The sequence below is a fragment of the Podarcis cretensis genome (genome assembly GCF_951804945.1).
Source record: "Podarcis cretensis genome assembly, chromosome: 5".
Classification (NCBI taxonomy): domain Eukaryota; kingdom Metazoa; phylum Chordata; class Lepidosauria; order Squamata; family Lacertidae; genus Podarcis; species Podarcis cretensis.
This window is the reverse complement of record NC_137174.1, coordinates 66,335,737-66,357,101: the sequence shown is the minus strand read 5'-3', so window position 1 is coordinate 66,357,101 and position 21,365 is coordinate 66,335,737. Positions and strand designations below refer to the sequence as shown.

General features: G+C 43.3%; 1 protein-coding gene across 2 annotated transcripts in view; it reads left to right on the top strand.

Annotated features, from left to right (window-relative positions):
- The window catches only part of SNED1 (sushi, nidogen and EGF like domains 1), a 71,205-nt gene that overhangs the window by 38,118 nt on the left and 11,722 nt on the right, over positions 1 to 21,365 (top strand). For both annotated transcript variants that reach the window (XM_079978495.1, XM_079978496.1), the window contains 12 exons: positions 1,530 to 1,643; positions 2,647 to 2,766; positions 3,692 to 3,808; positions 3,926 to 4,042; positions 5,781 to 5,894; positions 6,488 to 6,661; positions 7,576 to 7,689; positions 12,764 to 12,877; positions 14,129 to 14,242; positions 14,434 to 14,547; positions 15,796 to 16,092; positions 19,323 to 19,506. In XM_079978495.1, the coding sequence (XP_079834621.1) occupies positions 1,530 to 1,643; positions 2,647 to 2,766; positions 3,692 to 3,808; positions 3,926 to 4,042; positions 5,781 to 5,894; positions 6,488 to 6,661; positions 7,576 to 7,689; positions 12,764 to 12,877; positions 14,129 to 14,242; positions 14,434 to 14,547; positions 15,796 to 16,092; positions 19,323 to 19,506 (1,693 nt within the window). The remainder of the gene's footprint in view (positions 1 to 1,529; positions 1,644 to 2,646; positions 2,767 to 3,691; positions 3,809 to 3,925; positions 4,043 to 5,780; positions 5,895 to 6,487; positions 6,662 to 7,575; positions 7,690 to 12,763; positions 12,878 to 14,128; positions 14,243 to 14,433; positions 14,548 to 15,795; positions 16,093 to 19,322; positions 19,507 to 21,365) is intronic.

Below are 21,365 nucleotides of genomic sequence, written 5' to 3'. Positions count from 1 at the left end.
GAGCCTCTTGGGCTTGCCGATCAGAAGGTTGGCAGTTCGAAACACTGTGACAGAGTGAGCTCCCATTGCTCTGTCCCAGCTTCTGCCAACCTAGCAGTTCAAAAGCATGCCAGTGCAAGTAGATAAATAGGTACCGCTATGGCATTTCCATGTGCTCTGGCTTCCGTCACAGTGTTCCGTTGCACCAGTAGTGGTTTAGTCATGTTGGCCACATGACTGGAAAGCTGTCTGTGGACAAACGCCAGCTCCATTGGCCTTAAAGCGAGACGAGCGCCGCAACCCCATAGTCACCTTTGACTGGACTTAACCGTCCAGGGGTCCTATACCTTTTTTTTTAAGTCCAGCAACATCTGGAGGGGGGCTGATTTTCCCACTCCTGGCTTGTGGTAAGTGAGTTTTGCAAAACCTGTTGGATCAGAGACAGCGGTGGGACAAAAAAATACAACCCACCATGGATACCACAGGAAATGATATTTCTCTCAAACCACTTCAACACTCTTAAATAATATTGTCCATGTCTAGCCTTTGTTTCTGCCTAAGACAGGAAAAGGCGACTCCTGTAGTGCTTTCGTTATGGAAATCCAGCTCTTTTTCAATTACCAAGTCATCAAGATGACTCTGAACATTCCTGCTGACAAGGATAACTGTCTTGATTTTGAGTGTATCACTGTTACATCAGTCATGCTCAGTTTCAATCTCCCATCTAGAGATATAAAAGCTAAATAATAATAATAATAATAATAATAATAATAATAATAATAATTTATTATTTATACCCCGCTTTACCTTTACCTTTTATACCCCGCCCATCTGGCTGAGTTTCCCCAGCCACTCTGGGCGGCTCCCAATCAAGTGTTAAAAACAATACAGCATTAAATATTAAAAACTTCCCTAAACAGGAAATCTTTTTCAAGCCAGCCATGTTTCCACAGGTTACACCCCAGTGCCCCCCCCATAAAAAAAAAATCTAAGGCAGAGATAGTGGATAACATTGCATGACCCTCTCTGCTCTTCTGATCATCACCTGAAAAACATAGAGGACTCAGTTTTCTTCTTCCTTGGAGTACTGGATTGGGCACAGAAAGTAAACCTCTTTGCCCCACTCAGCACTGCAATGGTGAGTAAAATATACATGCACACTGCAAGGATCAGCTGACGAGTGGAGGCGGGGCTCCTTGCATGTTTGTGTGAGAATGTGGGATGTCTATACCCACTTTTGGGCCACAGTCACTATAGGCATGTGGCCCCCAGGGGGGTTGCAATGGGGCAGTGTAAAAAAGTTAGCCTCCCCAGTGTAGAATCCTCTCAGAGTTAAAAGCAATTTAGAAACATGACATAAAATCTATTTTAAGGGAAAGTGCCTTCAGATCCATGTATCTGCTGGTTTTACTTGTGTGTTTCTTAATGCAGGCATCACCCCAAAATGTTTCTTTTAACTGTTGGGGTATTTTTAAATAAAGCTTGCCTGCATGGTACTGAGCTGCATGACAGGGAACTGCTGTGTGTTTGTTTCCTCCCCGCCACTGCAGAAGTGACCGCAACACCTTGCAATATGAACACCCAGTGCCCAGATGGAGGCTACTGTATGGAGTACGGTGGCAATTACCTTTGTGTGTGCCATACGGATTACGGCACAAACCACAGTAAGTAGGATAGGGAGTCTGGGCACATCAAAATGGGCTTTGAATATGAGGATCAAGGTGGTGGGAGAATGCCCAGTATTGCATACCAGAGAAACTAATCCAGAACCCACTCTGAGTTGTGAATACTAGGTAGGGTCCATACCCTGCAACGTAAATGAAGCAGTTTCTTTGAATGCAAAAAAGACTTGGGAAGGTGCAATGCAGTTGATAGAATGTTAGTGTCGAATGCCGTGGTGAAGCTGCATGTGAGAAGGGGATGCATGAGCAATTCATATCTTCTCCTGTTACCTCTTGCTCTTCACATGCAAATCAGATCCAGGTTGAAGTCCCTGAGCAAATCGTTCCTCCCCTGGTAAATGAGATAAGACTGGGCAATCTCTTTGGGCCAAACTGCACATAAAAGTAACTGTGTCTGCACTGGATGCAGGGATTGATCATTATTGGAATCGCAGCACATATGCATGAGAAACTCACCCCCACCACCCGTCCCACGGCAGTCCCAAAGAAAATCCCTCCTCTGAAAATGGTATTTGCATTGGCAAGAAATCCCCCCCCCATTGGTGTCAGTAGGAGATTTCTTTCCAAAGTAAGTATTTGCTTCAGAGGAGAGATGATCTTCAGGACTGCAAGCAGGAGCTAAGTTCCCCTTCCATGCCTTCTGCAGTTCTTATAATAATCAGCCCCACCCTTCTCATGCTAGTTGTGTTTTTAAAAGCCTGCAGCACGTTTAACATCAAGTTTAGTTTGTATCCTGAAAAGTGCTGTAAGCATGCTTTTTTTATTATAGAGATTGTGTAGCTTGTTTGTCTGTAGCAGGCACTAGGAAGATCCCCATAAATAAATATCCTAAGAAACAAGGAGTTGTGGGATAGAGGACCCCTGGGCTTATTAATTCAAAGATGTGTGTCCTTTTTTCCATGTCATTTAATTGAGCTCCTTTCCGTGGGGCAGGTGGGGTTTTTATTTAGCATCAGCCCATGTGAGGCCATGTCTGCTTTTGCAGCTGAGCCACCCTCTCCTTGTGACTCGGATCCTTGTCTGAATGGCGGATCATGTGAAGCTCAAGATGATTCCTACACCTGTGAATGTACCCGAGGCTTCGTTGGCAGGCACTGTGAGAAAGGTATTTGCCAACCCTGAATGGAAGAACAGAAGCTGCCTTTCCAAATCCTACTTTGATGCTATATATAGGACACACTATCATTTTTTTTCCCTAGTGCAGGGTGATAGAATTGACTGCAGGTAATGTTCTTCCCCTCCTTTTCTCTCCCGTGGCTGGTCCAGTGCATGGTTCTCTCTCAGGTCAAAAAGACATTGTGAGAACCCAAGACAAACAAAAAACAAAAAACCTTCAGGTTTTACTAAAATGTATTCTTCTACACAATAACAGCAATGCAGTAAAACAGGGTTTCCCAAACCTGGGTCTCCAGCTGTTTTTAGACTACAATTCCCACCATCCCTGACCCCCATTCCTGCTAGCTAAGGATGATGGGAGTTGTAGTCCAAAAACACCTGGAGACGCAAGTTTGGGAAACCTTGCAGTAAAACAATTCTGAACGCAGTTAAAAAATAGAAATGGATATAGCTTAATAGCCTGGTGCCAACAAACTAGCACTTCCAGTTGCCAAATATTCAGAAAAAAACAGCTTCTAAACACCAAAATTATATTCAGCATACTTTGTAAGGCAGAAAAAATGACATAGCAACCTATCGCAAATAAACACCACTTTCAGTTGCTGTTAGTCTGTTCCAGTTGAGCAACACTTTTAGTTGACATAACTGTGAGACTGAGCAATGGTGATGTGCAAAACTTAAGCTGATGCAGACTCCTGCTTTGGAAGAAAATTCAATAAAAATTAATTACGCTTTATGTGGAAGTGCTTTTATTTTGTCTGCCGTGGATCTGTTGCCAGTCCTATTTCATTGGATTAGTCAGGGACACAGTTTAACCTGAGGAAAGGGCTAGAAGGCCAGTGAGTGAAACTCTTCCTTCCACCTGTCTTTTAAAGGGGCTTGTAACAAGTACGGATGTTTTTTCCCCTTCCCAGCAAAGCCAAAGCTGTGCAGTTCTGGGCCCTGCCGCAATGGAGGGACGTGTAAAGAATCAGATGGAGAATACCACTGCACCTGTCCTTACCGCTTCACGGGGAAGCACTGTGAGATAGGTATCTCTACTGCATGCACTGCCGCAATTTTAGTCGAGGGGATGGGGACGTAAAGGGACTTCTTGGGAGGTGTTAGGGAATTGTTTGCTATGTAACCTGGACCTTCTGTTTTCACAGGCAAACCTGACCCCTGTGCCTCAGGGCCTTGTCATAATGGGGGGACCTGTTTCCACTATATTGGCAAGTACAAATGTGACTGCCTCCCAGGATATTCCGGGCGACACTGCGAGATAGGTATTAGTGTATTATTTATTTCATTTATGAATCGCTTCCCATGAGGCATTTGCAATGTTGAAATATATATTTGTGAAACAGTTGCATATATATATATATATATATATATATATATATATATATATATTTAAAAACTATATATAAAAACACACACCTTTTAAAGCAACTGTAGCAGCACATCCCACATGGATGTTAACTGGGTTTGAGGTCTCCATTTTGGAGGTTTGTTGAAAGAGGAACACCAAAAAACAATTGAGAAGGGGGGAGTTCCAAATGTAGTTATGGGATTGGAGGGGTCTTCCACATGTGAGCAGCACATGTGAAAGAAAAGGCATGCCCTTCGGGCAATGACTAAGCCAGAGGCCTATTGACATTAGGCAGCAGGTATGGTTTCTCTCCCCAGAGGGTAAAGCCATCAGACGGGGTCTCCTTTTGGCAACCTCAGGGAGTTAAGAACATAAGAAGAGCCTGCTGGATTAGGCCGATCAGCTTCTTCATCTCACAGTAGCCAACCAGATGCCTATGGGAAGCACACAGGCCGAACCTGAGCACAACTCATAATGGCTAGTAGCCATCCAGTCCACTTTCAGGAGACTGCAACACTATTGTTTCCTTTATTTACTTCATAAAACTTACACACCGCTTGGTTGTGAAACCTCAGAGTGGTATACAAAAAATATAATGGCAAAGTCAATAAAAGTTCAGAACCCTACCTTCAAAACATACAAAAGTTAAAATATTAAAACAGATTAAAAGCACCTCAACTTTCTAAGCATCTGGGTAGGCTTGTCTGAACAAGAATGTTTTATGCAGGTGCTGGAAGAGTACAGTGAAGGAGCCTGCTTGATCTCAATAGGCTGGGATCAGGATGTTGAATCTCCAAGGAGTTATAATTTACTGAAATCCCTATTTAGAAATACTCAACTAAATGAATGAATGAATGAATGAATTGTTTATATCGCAGATTTGAGCAAAGTGTTGAAGATTTGATTGCTTTCCATTGTAGAGGTAAAAAGTAAGCTAGATGCCAGGCATGCTATGAAATTAGGAGCTGGATTTATCCTGAACAGCAATCAAAAGTACTGATCAGTGGTCTAGGTTGAACCATAGCTGGAAGCTTAGAACATAGCTGCTTGGGTGGCATAACTACAGGTTGTGATAATTGTGTGCCTTGCAGCTATGTCATTGAACTTCTAAAAATTAATCATAAGCACAGTGGAATGGGCGATTTCCATTGATTCTACTGTTCTTCAGGAGAGGAGGTTTAATCTTCTCCTTCCCTTCTGTGATCCCAATAGAAATCCCCTCTCCCTATGCTGCCTTTAGTGATTGGGGGCCGACAACTTCCATTTGCACCAAAAGGGCTTCCACCCTCCATTGGTACCAATAGAAGTTTCCCCACTCCATTACTAACTGGAGCATGGGGGGTTATTTTCACTGGAATAGCAGCTGGTGAGGGAAGAATTAGATCTCCCCTCCTCATATGCTGCAGTCCTGGAGGAAATCCAGAATCCAAAATTCCAACATTGATGCAAGCTGAGCAGTTAGCGTAACACAGAGTTAAGTCTCTGGTGTTGGTGGTATAAAATATCCTGCAGTGTGACTGCATTACTAGGGTTAGAAATCATTTGTGTTACTGTCACATGTTGTTTCATTTTTTAAAGGTGCTTTTGTAAGCTCTGTTTGGAATACTAAATGGAACAATTTTGTATTGGTGGGCTGGGCTCTGCTTCCACAGCTCCTTCTCCTTGCCTCCTGCATCCATGTGAAAATGGAGCCACTTGTCAGGATCTTGGCAACAGCTATTTGTGCACATGCCCAGCTGGCTACACAGGAAGGCACTGCCAATCAGGTAAACACATAGAAAGGTAATGCCCCATAGTCAGCTGTGATAGGTCATCTGTCCTAGTACAATGGGCCATGACAACGTTTTCAATTCTTTTAAAAAGCAAAACCATTCAGCTAATGTTCTGGACTGCTTCCGGAGGTTTTTGGAAGTTCTGTCTGAAAATTTCAGCTTCTGTGAAATTTGTGTAAGGCAGGTTGGAACTTGCAGCTCGGATCCATGCTAATTATTTGCAGCACCACAAACTGCATTTGGGAGCTAAGAGCAGTGTCTCTTGGAACAAATGATGCTAACCACTGAAGGCTTGCCCTGGCGACATTAATTTTAGAGGCTGGCATTGCAGTTTTTGCTTCTCTGATGAAGGCAGGCCACAGCATGAGAACTTTTCTAACGTAACTCAGTAAGTCGCTCACACAAAAGGGAATGTCCTTTTAGGTTCTGTGTGAAGAACTAGGCCTTCACTATCCCCAGTGCTCTCATCAGGGCAGAGCCCTTATTTACATCAGTGTTAATTGTGCAGCTCATAGACTGTATAACAAATGCATTGCTCTATAACCTTTCTTCTTCCACCCCTCCCCCACTCTTTCTTTTCCTTATAGAGGTAGACTGTGGTACCCCCAAGGAGGTGAAGCATGCCCAGGTGGCATTTAACTCCACTAAGCTGGGCTCTCTGGCAGAATACCGGTGTGATCTGGGTTATGTTCTCAGTCCCCAGAATAACCCCAGGGTGTGCAGAACACAAGGCGTCTGGAGTGACCCTCCAGAGTGTAACGGTAACTTGATTTTGTATTTGAGTGAGTGAGTGAGTGAGTGAGTGAGTGAGTGAGTGATCAGGTCCTTTTCAACTTCAAGCAACAGTTTCTGGTGACTTTAATATTTCATCAGAACTATAGTACTGTACTCTTCAGTGTCTGATACCTACCTATTGTTCTTGTGAGAAGACAAAGTGGAACCAGACCAGTGCCAGTTTTGGTTCCTGTGATTATTCCGGAGTTCTAATGTTCTTGTGTATCTTGGAAGTCTTGGAGTTGATAAAAGGAGAGAGGAAAATCCCCTTGGGGAAACCATAGCACTTCTCAAGCTTAAGGAAACGATAAGGCAGATAAGCCATTATAAAAGAACAATAGGTGCAAGCTGGGCAAAGCTGTGAAAGGGAAGCAACCCCTCTTGACCAACAGCTAAGGGGCAGCATGTTGCCCCTGACTAGTGGTGCTTACTGTGTGACTAGATTTGTGTTTGCACCTCTGGTTCCTGTTATCCCCGGTTCCCATGCTGCAGTGGGAGGGGTTGTTTCTAACATGCACCTTTCCAAATGTGTAGGCTGCTCCAATCCACATGCCCTGGCACATAAGGGAGGGGTATGGGTGTCTGTGTCTCTTTCAGGGCTTTTATGGTTTTCCATTACAGCTAGATGGTCATCACTGAGAGCCAGTGTGGTGTAGTGGTTAAGAGCGGTAGACTCGTAATCTGGTAAACCAGGTTTGATTCCCTGCTCCTCCACATGCAGTTGCTGGGTGACCTTGGGCTAGTCACACTTCTTTGAAGTCTCTCAGCTCCACTCACTTCAGAGTGTTTGTTGTGGGGGAGGAAGGGAAAGGAGAATGTTAGCCACTTTGAGACTCCTTTGGGTAGTGATAAAGCAGGATATCAAATCCAAACTCTTCTTCTTCTCCCCTCTCTGTTACAGAAATTGATGAATGCAGATCTCAGCCGTGTATGAACGGAGGCTTGTGTAAAGATCGAATTGCCACTTTCCTGTGCTTGTGCAAAACTGGCTATACAGGACACCACTGTGAGTTGGGTAAGAGAATGTGCAAGTATGTGTGCCAGAAAGTCGCATGACGTTGTTGCCCATAGCACCACATCGGTGCTATGTCAGGGCGTACCATCAGTGTTACCATAAGCCCCATTGAGAAAGCCCTAGCCCGTGAGGGACTTAACATCAAGCCATTTCTGAACCAGGATTATTTCCTAGGAGACTTGCTGTGGCCCAGAGATTCAGCAGCAAAGTTGCAGCTGGAACATCTGAGGACTGGTGGGGAGGCTTCTAATGCTTTTGCTCTCCCAACACTTCCTGCATCTGCCACTGGCATTAGATCCTGTGAGAGTCATAAGCAGCAGCAGCAGCTTAAGAAACCCAGTGAGGGACTAACATCTGGTTGCTTCAACAATCCATCCCAGGCCAGGAGCTCCAGCTGCAGAGTGGCATTTGTCAAAACACTGGAGAACTGGGGCGTGTGTGTGCCCACCGTTGTAATGTTGTACTGTTGTGTGTTCAATGTTTTTAAATAAGGACTTTGGTTAGGGAGGCCGGGTATACACACAGCTAAAATAAAAATGTATAATTCTTTTTAGAGTACTGTGGTTTTCAGAGTAATGTAGCTTTTGATTTTATTTATTATTTAATTAGTTCCAATATTTATATACTACCTAATGACAAAGTCCTCTGGGCGGTTAACCAAAATACTGTTGGGATACTGCCAGGGAGATAAAGCCCATCATGGCCCCCACGTCACCTCTGGACGATCCATCGATCTCCCGTAGATACAGTATCAGCAATTAGCGACACGAGCTCCAGAAAATAGCTTGCCACATTCCAAAGCTGATGCACGCTCTATCAGCAGAATTCGCACAGCGAAAGATGCACGCAGGAGAGCATTATTTAGAAGTTTATTCAGCGTTGGTCAGAACAAAGGAAAAAAACATGACTGCCTGCTTGCGTGTTCAGGCACAGAGAGAAACCGAAAGCAAAGACACAACAGAAACATCCTGTGAACAGGAAATACGCAGGCTGTGACACAAACATCCTGCTCCCTTTTAAGGTGGAACGGAAATATCCTAACAAATACAATAGGAGACAGAATAAAATCAGCAATAGAGAATTGCATCCAGCAGAACAAATAGAAAAAGCAGTCAAAGAAATATTTATGACTGAAAATTTTGAATTCAGAAAGGACCAGGAAGATTTTAGCAAGGGACCTGCCTTTCTGTATTAAGGTTCAGCCACCTGCAGAATGGGAATGCTAAAAGACAAGAAGAGTTTTGCTGCATCAGGCTAAAAGTCCATCTAGTTCAGTATCCTCTTCCCACAGTGGCTATCCAGGTGTTTTTGGGAGTCCCGCAAGGAGAACCTGAGTGCAACGGCACTGTTCCTACCTCTGAATCCTAGCAACAGGCATGCAGAGGTATAATGCCTCTGAAAGTGGAGGCAAATCCTTTATTGAGATGGTCTTTGTATAGCAGCTATAGTATAAGGAGGCATTATCAACAGCAAGCTTCCCCTTCCTCCTGACAGCAGTGAAGAGATTTAGATGTGCAGTTGCAGGTGGAAGGCCCACTTTGGGCTAGGGATGAGAGAATGAGGAGATGGGAGAAAAGGGCAAAAGCAGAAGTGATACTGATAGGTAGAGTCCAAAGGAAAATGAATAGCCTTTACTGGATGAATATTTGGTGAAGGCCAGTGGATGAAGTCTGATCCGGCCCATATGTCAGTGTCAGTTTTATGCAGAGATCTGTCATTATAAATTAATAGAAAGGGTTTCTGGAACCCCAAGGCCATTTGAACTAGAACACTGAGACTTAATAGCTTTCTGAACTTTTTCACAGCCTGTGCTAGTTATTTCTGCTGCCACCAGATTTATACTGCTTTATTATCTCTGCTTTAAATATCTACCTTTTAATATTTAATAATATATGTATTTTCCCGTTGCTACTTGTTTTGATGTTTCTTACGGTTTTTACTCGTGACCTAAAACAATTCAGTAAACCGGGGGGCAGGTTTGAAGTAAAATTTAAAACCCCATGCATTTGTGAGATGCAATTTTTGTTGCACTGCAGAAGGAGAGTTATATTTCTCAGTATTAATTTGCCAGAAGAGGCTGTGCACCACCTCCAAAGTTAACCCACCAGTAGTACGTCTTCTGTCTTGCCTGGATTGAGACTGTGTGTATTGGCAGCCATCCAACCAATTGCAGTTGTGTGAGTAATGTGAATGAATGGGTGTACATCATAGTATATAGGGGAGTGGATGCAGGGGGTGCTGATGAAGGGTTGATGGTAGTCCACTTAGGTTGCTGGCTTGTTGAGGTAGCTGTGATAAGTGTTGTGGTGGCCCAGTTGAATGCATAGAGGTCTTGGTCATGATGGTGAGCACCAGGAAACTAAGGCTACTTAAAGTTTAGCAGGACTGCAGTTCAGATAAACTGTGCCAATTAGGCTTTTACTCTGTGTGCTCTCTACATAAATCTGAGCGCTTTTAAAGCTGTGTACACACTATATAGTGTGCTGGACTATGCTGGATTTCGTCATCAATGCTGGCCCTTGTGGAAAGATAACTGCCTAGGTAGGAGAAGTGATTGACATTTTTCAACGTTACACCATCAAGTTGGATTTGTGGCACTGCAGAGGGGTTATTTTGTACTTGTTGGTGCAGCATTTTGGTTTTTTGGATGTTGAGTGATAGGCCAAGCTTTTCATAAGCTTCTGCAAAGATATTTAGGCTGGTTTGGAGGTAAGCCTCTGAGTGTGCGCACACTATGTTGTCATCAGCATACTGAAGCTCTATGACGGAAGTTACGATAACCTTATTCTTTGCTTTTAGCCTGCTCAGATTGAAGAGCTTTCCATCTGTTCAATATATGATTTCTACTCCGGTGGGGAGTTTCCCTTTGACAAAGTGTAGGATCATGGCAGTGAAAAGAATGAATAGTGCTGGGTCAATAACACAACCCTGTTTAACAACAGATCCCACTGTGAATGGTTCACTTTGAGAGCCATTGTTATCTGCGATTGTTGCTGTCATATTATCATGGAGGAGCTGAATGATGTTTACAAATTTATCTGGGCAGCCAATTTGCAGAAGGACAGTCCACAGGGCATTAGGATTTACATTGTCAAAAGCCTTAAGTCAGTAAATGCCATATGCAGGGGTTGGTTTTGCTCTCTGCATTTTTCTTGAAGCTGTCAGGCGGTGAAAATCATGTCCACTGTCCCCCTAGAAGGCCAAAAACCATTTTGGGATTTAGGAAGGGTCACCTCGGATATTGTTAAGAGACAGTTTGCAAAGATCCTTGCAAGAATTTTGCCAGCTGCAGCTAATAGAGAGATGCCTCAAGAGTTTCCGCAATCAGTTCTGTCACCTTTTTAAAAAGAGATTGATAATTTTGGCATCCCTAAAGTCTTCTGGGATCTCTTCTCTTTCCCAGATTTTTTTTCCGATGAGCTTGTGAAGTTGTTGTGTAAGTTTAATTTCACCCACTTTGAAGATTTCAGCAGGTATCCCATCAGGTCCACTAGCTTTGTTGTTTTTCATTTGGTTAATAATCTCCTATCTTCCAATGAACTGGAAAGGGGTAACATAAAACAAAACAATGCTTTTTAAAAAAGCCACATTGACTGATTATGGGGAAAATAACAATGTCATTGAAATACCCAAGTCATCTTCTTGGGATACGGTATAGAAAGGCCCATCTTGATAGAAACTGTGCCTTAAAATATGGTGGGGGGGATAAACTTTATTATGTAACAATATTTCAATTATGTTGCTTAATAACATCGCCTTGTTTCTCTGTGGAACGACTTTGTGACTGGGAGGGGAAATTGGCAAAAGCAAGCTTTGGATGATCAGTGATCTCTTTCATGAGAGTGTTTTCTTTAAACTTGCTGAACTGAGTAACAGGGGAAGACTGCATAACTTCCCATTATATTCATATTTTCAGATAGGAAAAATTCTGTTTTCAGGTATGAGAAATGAAGACACAAAACCAAGCCCAAGCCCTTAATACAGTTGACATAGAAAGCCCTGCCTTCTGACAGGAATGGAAGGAATGGCATCGAACACACCTACTTGCTTATTAAAGAATGGAACAATGCAGGCTTGAAGAAATGCCATTGTCTATTAATGAGGGGGAGGGGGTGCAATATAAAAACAGGCAGTTGGTTCACTAACCAATTTTTTATACTGTAGTAGTTATTAATTTTCTTTATTCATATAATACATTCCTATCAATTCTAAAGTACTTTTTAACTTGCATAATGCTTCATTTACAAATTCTTATTTGTGCTTGCAAACAGGATGTGAGATGTGAGGTTTATCCTTTGGAAATCCCCTTCCTAAGGCCAATTGTTAGTGCTAATATGCTCTTAAATATGACTGTTCATTTCTTAGGACGCAGTGTTAGGAGTTCTGGGTGTCCCTTTCTCTTTTTCCATCCCCACCTAAAAGCTGCTTTATGCAGAGCTGCTACCTTTGTAGGGTTTCTTCCCAGCAACAATAAAATAGCCTCTTACCCTGGTGTCGGGGACCTTTTGGTGAATCCTGTGTGCTGTTACCAGGCAAGACTATATCTGTTAATGAAGTGATAATTTTAAAGCATCAAATGGTGAAGTACCGTATTTTTCCGTGTATAAGACGCCCCCATGTATAAGATGCCACTTATTTTGGGGGACTCCAAATTAAGAAAACACCCCTCAGCAGCCCCAATTTGAAACCTACTTTTTTGGTTTTTTAAAAAAACACCTAGTCTTATACACAGAAAAATACAGTAATTGCTGTGGAAGTGCTTGCCATCAAACCTCCCTGCAACCCCACTGCTCTTTGCAAAAATAAATATCAATTAATGTACTGTAAACAACACTTACACCATCATATAGCTACAGGTGGCAAGAGTTAAAATTATCGTGCTTCTCCCCTCTTCCTGCCCCACTATTTTTGCAGAATTAAAACTGTTTTGCCACAACAGAGTTTAAGATGAGGAAGAAAAACACAAAGTTCTTCACTTTCTACCCCATTACTGCTGGTTTTCTACCTTTGATAGTGTTGTTGTGCTGATGAAGTCACTGTACTGCTCTCCCTCTCCTTTCTGCATTCTCTACAGAGATTGATGAATGCCTGTCTGACCCATGCAAGAATGGTGGGAGCTGCACAGATCGACCAGGATCCTTTGCCTGTCATTGTCCTGAGGGTTTCATTGGAACTCAGTGTGAAACGGGTAAATAGTCTGTTGACCCTTCTTGGAACTTCTATCACTACTTCCTACTAGCAAATCAAGATCACTGGAATCTCCCAAATATCCTTAAGCTGCTCCGCTGTTCCGCTGGTACTAACATATCCCACTTTCTTTTAGCATAAATTTCTTAATATTGGTAACAGTTCAGGTTCAAAGGCAAAGCTTTGAAAGAGGTTATTCTTGGAAAACCTGAGTTATTTTCTTTAACCAATTCAGCTGCCATAGGCTGTGTGAGCCTCACACAGTAGTCATAAGAAAGTTAGCATTATTCTAACCCATAGAAAATGCTATTTAAAGACCTTTCTAACTCAGAAGGTTTCAGACGGCATGGTGTCATGCACTAGCTGGCTAATACACATTATCAACTTTAAAAAATAGCAAGGTTGTTCTTTTCCTCAATTTGGATCAAAGCTGACTTCTGGGGAAAACATCCAAATGCTGCATTTCATGATAGAATAGATACAGGATAGATAGGGACGTGGGTGGCGCTGTGGGTTAAACCACAGAGCCTAGGGCTTGCCGATCAGAAGGTTGGCGGTTCGAATCCCTGCGACGGGGTGAGCTCCCGTTGCTCGGTCCCAGCTCCTACCAACCTAGCAGTTTGAAAGCACGTCAAAGTGCAAGTAGATAGGTACCGCTCCAGCAGGAAGGTAAACGGTGTTTCCATGCACTGCTCTGGTTCACCAGAAGCGGCTTAGTCATGCTGGCCACATGACCCAGAAGCTGTACGCCGGCTCCCTTGGCCAATAAAGTGAGATGAGCACCGCAACCCGAGTCGGTCATGACTGGACCTAATGGTCAGGGGTCCCTTTACCTTTACTTAGATATAGATTGTGGCTAATGTTGTAGATAGGTGTACGCAGCCAAGGTCTCCCCATGGAAGCAACTCATCTGTAGTGAGTGGCTATGGTCTAATAAGAGGTATGCAAAATCTTGAACAGGAAATTCTGTAACTCAGAAGTAAATGGTTTGGTGCTGCATGTAAGCAGCAATTAGACAGGCTTAAGGAAACATGCCACCATCTATCTTGAATTTCTGCTGATTTCTTATTTACCGGGGAGATTAATATACTGTGCAGATGGATGGCCCCAGGGAGGGTTTTCACGTGGAGCTAATGCACTGTACTACAGCAGGCATCTTTGCAAGGGATTCTCCACCAGATGCAGAGTCATCCTCTTAATTCCATGTGACACCTCCTACAGATATCTGAGTGAGTGTATTTATGCCCTCCAGAAGTGGATGCCTGTGAATCAAACCCTTGTCGGAACGGAGGAGATTGCGAAAATTACAGTGGCTCCTACCTGTGTGTCTGCCCAGAGGGCTTCTTTGGCTACCATTGTGAAATAGGTAAGCTGATATAGAATGGGAGCACACGTAGTATATGCAAAGGTTCTTAGTAGCCTTTTAGGGCAGGTAGATGTGGGGGGGGGGAGAGACAGTATTTAGTCTGATCCTCTCCTGACATATTTTCCTAAGGGAGCCTGCACTGTCTTGAAGAACCACTGTTCTGAACTGTTTGTTTTGCACTTCTTCCCCAGCTAGTGACCCCTGTTTCTCCAACCCCTGTGGGAGCAGAGGCTACTGCCTGCCCAGTAACGGATCTCACATCTGTACCTGCAAAGTGGGCTATACTGGCAACAACTGTGAGAAAGGTAAAACAGCCATTCCCATAGTTGTCTGAAATAGAGTCATTGCTAACCATGCTGATCCCAGAAAATGGTAGACATATAGCAGGCAATAAAATCCTTTTAAAATAGGTTGGGTTTTTTAATTGAGTTTTTCAAAATGAATAACATCACTTTTTATATTTTACAAATAACAGTAGTAAACTACAAAAGAAAAGGAAGAAAAACACAACATTCAAACCAACATTGTATTTTACAAAACGCAAAGCAAACCTATTCAGAAGGTGATTAAAATCAGCATCAGCTTAAAAGAACTAAAACACATGCAACTTCTATATGTCTAAACATGCAACTTCTATTTTTTCTAAACAAAAAATGTTTCCATCAGGCACCAAAAAGAAAAGAATAAAGTGAATGTGCCTGCCAGATGTCAATAGTCAGGGATTTCTAAAGTGTAGTAGGTGATGCCACATGAAAAGACCAATTTCTTAAAAATGCAGAACAAGTATTACATGGCACCTTAACACTGCCAGTTTCACAGATCAAATCAGCTGAATGGGCATATATGGTGTAAGGCAATCCCAGAAGTAAACCGGTCCTAAGCTGTGAAAGGCTTCATATATGTTTGTTGAAAGTTGGGTTACTTTGGTGATTCTTGTCCAGTTGAACTGAACTGAAACCAGAAGAGAATATCATTCAAGGATCCAGTGCTAGATCTTAAGAGTCAAATGAGTAAACTAATGGGAGCCAAGGGCCCACAGAACCTTGCTGTAGCATTACTACCCAGTATGAATGCTCATCAAGAACTTGTTCCCACTGGGGCAAAGTAGATGAGCACATTCCCATCTGTTGTGCTCATAATGCACCATGTGATGTGGATTCTCTTTGCAGATCTGCATACTCAGTATCCCCTCAAAAAAGTTATGAAAGTTAATGCAGTTCAGAATTCCATATTTGAAACACAGCATGTTTAATGCTAGCATTCTGCCAGTCTTGCCTTAATATATTAAGTTTATATTAATCATAAACTATGCATTCCCCAACCTTGGGTCCCCAGGTATTATTGGACTTCAGTTCCCATCATTCTTGATCACGCTGGGTGGGAATGATGGGGGTTGGAATCCAACAGCAACTGGAGACCCAAGATTGGGGAAGGCTGCCTTACCTGCTTCCTCTTGTATGAAAAATACGATAATGAGATGAGGGAGGGCAATAATTCTGTTTGTTAACATGTATTATGCTTCCTTTTCTTTCATTTGCATTGACACCCTGAAGAGCTGCTGCCACCAACGTCATTAAAGGTGGAAAAGGTGGAGGAGACAGGGCTGACAATCTCTTGGCGCCCTCCCATGGACCCGGCTGCCAAGCAAATGATTGATGGCTACGCCGTGACGTACGTATCCTTCGACGGCTCTTACCGCTGGACTGATTATGTGGACCGAAGCCGTGCTGCCCACCATTTGCGGGCACTAGCCTCCGGCAAAGCCTACAATATTTCTGTCTTTTCAGTCAAACGCAAATCGAACAACAAGAATGATATCAGCAGGCCCGTCATGCTCGTCACTCGTACTAGTGAGTAGCTCATTCAGCGGGATAGAGTGGTGGGTGCAGAAATGCCTGGCTCCAGCAGTGAGGCAACTGTGTTTGCAGGTCTCTTTCAGACCCATAGAGGCACACAGCACGTTTCCCAAGCAATATGGAACAACAGAGCACAATGTCTTTTGTTTATAAGAGGAGTTTCTTCCCTACCAATCCGGTGTCATTGCTGTCACACAACAAATTAAGTTTATATATTCAAAACACAAAAACATTGGCCTGCACCCATGAATTTCCACTCCTCCACCCCCGGTACTTGTTCTCCTGCGGTGGCATCTATAGAAGTAAAAGTTGCTGTTAAAAAGAAATATGTAGTGGAAGTTGCATCTCCGAAACAAAACAATTGCCACACCCCACACAATTGTCACTCGAGAAACATTTGTAGAAGAACATCTTGTTTCTCAGTGTCTACTAATCCTTTAAGTATAATGATGTAATAGAGTCCAGAAGAGGCTAAATTGCTTGGATTTTGCTTTAGGTGCATAGCAAATATTGTAAAAGGAAGAAGGAGAAAAAAACGAAGGGGGAAATGCAAGAGCCATTCCCATTAACATGAAGAATCCAACAATCCATTAAAAAGTTAAGAATGATGCATCAGACTTATTTAAACATATGCATTTATATAAGCCATTGAAATTGGTGTCCAAATGAGATTGTTGATTATAAGATAGGTTCAGATGTCAAAATGGACGTAAGATCTTCAGACCACTAATAGATGGTGGGTATTTGGGTTTTTCTAGTGGTGTTTGAAATGCCCCCAACAAGGTGTTAAAGTGCTTGTGCCCTGATAGCATTCTATGCCTAGCTTTCTCCGCTAAGCCATCAGTAGTGGTCTCTGAACTATATGTAATAGCTGGCTTTTTTATTTATCTTTTTTTAAGCATAGAATTTCTAAGAAAAGGAATAAAAAATATAGTGGAATCACAACAGTGGATAATTCCACTGTATAGTGATGCTCGTTTGGAATGTATGTTTGCGCAAAGTAGAGTCCTGGCGGGCAAGGGAAATTCCATCTAATCAGAGAGTATGATTGAATTTCTTTTTTTGGTAGGGAAGCAGATGCCAACAAAATGACAAATGATCTTGGGGAAGATCTGCTTGCACTCCCCCCCCCCCGACTTTCAATTTTACTGAATGCTTCCCCCCCCACCAACGCCTCTCTAGACTTTAACAAAACATGCAAGGAGCATTCAGTAAAATTGAAAGACAGCATATTGAAACCTGATGAAAGAAGAGGATTTTATGCTCTTATAACCTGCAACAAGATAATGATTAAAAGCAAAAGGAGAGGTGAAGCAGAAATTTTATATTAGGTAATGAGGCTGCCCTGAGAGATGTTGCAAACAATAGACTTTTTTTCCTAGAGGAGGGAAAATATCTCTGCCTCAAGGGCATGAACTGATAAAGCCAGAAAGAAACCACCCTGAGGGTAGATTTATTGCATAACTGTTATTATTTTACTCTGAAATTCTTAGTGATGCTCACTGTTTCGAAAGAACCAGATAGACCATTGCGCCAATCTCTTCTTCTATTGTGCTGTACATATTTCTTGTCAACCAGCTGAAGTTGGAGGCCTTTAATACAGAGCACACATTATGCTTAAAACCAGGCTTCCTCAACCTTGGCCCACCAGATGTTTTTGGCCTACAACTCCCATGATCCCTAGCTAGCAGGACCAGTGGTCAGGGATGATGGGAATTGTAGTCTCAAAACATCAGGAGGGCCGAGGTTGAGGAAGCCTGCTTAAAACCTCCTTGCTATAACTAATGTGTATATCCCATGAACTGTTGAGGGAGCTGAGAGTCTCCCATCATTCACCATCAGAGACTTTTGCTGCTTTGTAATCCTTTAAGAATTATATGGAAAAGGCTTCACTGGTAGTTGTCCATCGTCAGTTTAGCCTGTAACAATCCATTACTTTAGGCATTTCCATATGCAAGTGTGGTTTCTCCCCCATGTCAGTTATGCCACTTTGTCAACCTTAATGGGATGGGGATTGTACTGTTTCACATGACGGAACTAGCAGGATTGGTTGAGTGATACTGACTGAACAATCCTGGTGCACAGATAATTTATAGGAAACAGTGCTGGAGATTTGCCATATGCATTCTTCTGTAGCCTTCTAACTCCTTCTATAGCTTGTGGGATATTTGCATGCATATGATGTGTCTTACTCCCATACTAGTTAGCACCCTTTGCTTTTAACTACTTTCCTACTCACTTCTGCTTTAGTCCTACAGCATTAAGTTGGCCACACAGGAAGCTGCCCATCTGGACGGAGCCTTAGTTCACATTTATACCATCGAGCTTTTTTTTTAATGCTCTTGGGCAATCAGTTGGTAACACCACATCGGCAGATCTCAGTTTGACAAATCACTTAGCGTATTCACAGGAACATCTTGCTGTTACCAGTCAAAAACAAGCCAAACGCTGTACATGGTTCATACATAGCAAGCCCTTCATCTCCCTCACCACTATGAGGTTATATGGAGCCTGTAAATAGAAGAAATCATGCTTTGAATAAGTATGGTGGCAGTGTCTGCTGAGAGAGCCTACCTTGATGTCTGGGGCATTCTGTGGTTTCTATAAATTGTAGGTTTATCCTGGCTATGCTAATCCTCTGTGTGATTTGGCATTAAAGCTCTTTTAGGTAGGGGTTAGCTGTATTGGACTCTGCTTCATGGGAAGCATAACTCACCCTTCCTAGGTATTGCCATCCATGTGGGCTAAGGAGCTCAAGGTGGCATGCCTGGTTCTCCTCCATTTTATACTCACAGCAACCTGGAGAAACTATGACTGGTCCAACATCAACTCTATGGTTCTATCACCTAGTGAGCTTTATGTCTGAGTGGGGATTTGAACCATGGTCTCCCAGGCCCTACCCTTAACACTAACCACTACGCAACACCAACTTTACTAAGTGACTGTGCCATATGGTGTCTTATGGGTGACCCTTGAATGCAAAGAAGGGTCCCATGAGGTTGCAAGATGTCATGTCCTATACTCCCAGTAAGGGAGGGAGCCCTCTGCTGTAGAAGTCCTGCCAGAAAGCCCAGACTGACCCTTTTCTTCTGTAGGAAACTACTGAGATGAGAAGGAGGCCTCCAGCGGGGCAGGGCTCACCCATGAGGATCAAGTGAGTGTGTCACTGTCAAGTGGGGTGAGTCGTAACCGCCTCCTGCGTTTCCCCTCTCTCATCCTGCCAGGACCTCACCCAGTGGAGGGATTTGAAATTGCCAATGTGACTGCTACAACCATTACTGTGCAATGGGCTCTCCACAGGCTCAAGTACGCCACGGTCAGCAAGGTGCGTGTGTCCATACGGCAGCCGGATGATGTGGAGGATCGTGCTGTGGAGTTAAACAATACAGTGACAAAATACACATTCTGGTGAGCAAGAAGCAAGAGACTTCCTGGGGGTGGAGGGAGGGAGGTGATGGTGAATGAAAGTAGGTCAGGTGGTGGCTTGTTACTTATCCAGTCAGTGGTGCTGGGAGGCAATGAAGAACATAAAAAGACCCTGCTGGATTCGGCCACTGGCCTATCTAGCCCAGCATCCTGTTCTCACAGTGGCCAACCAGATGCCTGTGGGAAACCCACAAGCAGGACTCAGTACAAGAGCACTCTCCCTTCCCTTGGTTTCCATTGTGGTCCTGAGCTATTTAAGGCTTTATAGGTCAAAACCAGCACTTTGAATTGGGCCTGGAAACTAATCGGCAGCCCATGCAATCAAGCCAGAATTGGTGTTATAATGCTGAAACAGTTTTCCCTACAGAGCAACCTGGTTGCTGAATGTTGTACCAGCTGAAGTTTCCAAACCGTCTTCAGAAGCTGCCCATGTATAATGTGTTGTAGTAATCTAACTTAGAGGTTACCAGAGCATAGACAACAGAATTTAGGCTATCCCTGTCCAGATAGGGGTGCAGCTGTGCTACCAAGCTGGTGGAGGGCACTCCGCACCACCAAGGCTACCTGATCCGCAAGCGACAGCAATGAATCCAGAAGTACCCCCAAGTTATATACCTGCCCCTTCAGAGGGTATGTAGCTACATCAAGATCATGCCACTTCCCATCCATTTGGTCTAGGGAAATGCCCACTAACAGTGCCTCAGTCTTATCTGAATCAAGGCAAAACCACAGTCCAGCACATCCACATATACAGGTGTAAGAAGTAGAGTTATGTTTGACAATATTCTTCAAAGCATCAGGTGACCCCACTCAACAATTTCATGTAGATGTTAAGCAGCATGGGGGATAAAATTGAACCCTGAGGAACCCTCCAAGGGGCTGAAGAGCACTCCCCAAATATCATCCTCTGGAAATGATAATCAAAGTAGAACCAGAACCACTGCAAAGTAGTGCCACCAACTCAGGCAGCTGCTCCAGAAGGTTACCATGGTTGATGGTATTGAAAGCAACTGAGAGGTCAAGGAGAAATTAACAGGGACATTGTCTTTCTCTTGCCAGAGATAATAATCAAAAAGGGTGACCAGGTAGTTTCTTTGCCAAAACCCTGATTGAACTGGATCTAGAAAATCAGTTTCCTCCCAAAGTGCCTGGATCAGGTCTGTGACCACCTGCTCAATAACCTTAACCAAGAAAGGGAGAGTGGCAACTGGTCAGTAATGACTTAAGATTTTATCAAGCAGGCAGGGACCACCCCCTTTTGCAAGGAGGCATTAATCACCTCTCTGGCCCAGGCAGCTGCTACTTTTTTATCAGCCAAGAGATACAAGGGTCCAGAGTGCAAGTGGTCACCCTGATGGATCCACACACCTTGTCCAGATCCTTGAGCCTTACCAAATGAAACACATGAAACACATTCAACACAACAAGACTAGACTGTACTCTGGGGACCTCTTGAGATTTATCTGTTCTAAGAGCGGAGTCAATTGATTTTATCCTCAAAATGCTTTGCAAACAAGTCACAGTGAGCTACTGTCGGTTCTGCTACTTCCTTTGGGCCAGACTGTACTATCTGGAAAAGCTCTGCCAGATGGCATAGTGAGGATGCAGTGGAGGCAGCAGTAGATGACTTCTTTGCTGCCTTCACTACTGCTGTTAGGCTAGATGATGAGCCCTCACCAGTGTTTTCTTCCACTTGCGTTCAAGCCATCTCCCAGCTTATTTCATTGCCCTGAGCTCCGAGGTATAACTTGAGACTCTTCAATTAGAAAGAATTTGAGGCTCAGATGGGACGGAAAGGAATTTGGAATTGACATTGCTTTCAGGTATTTGCCTCATGCATT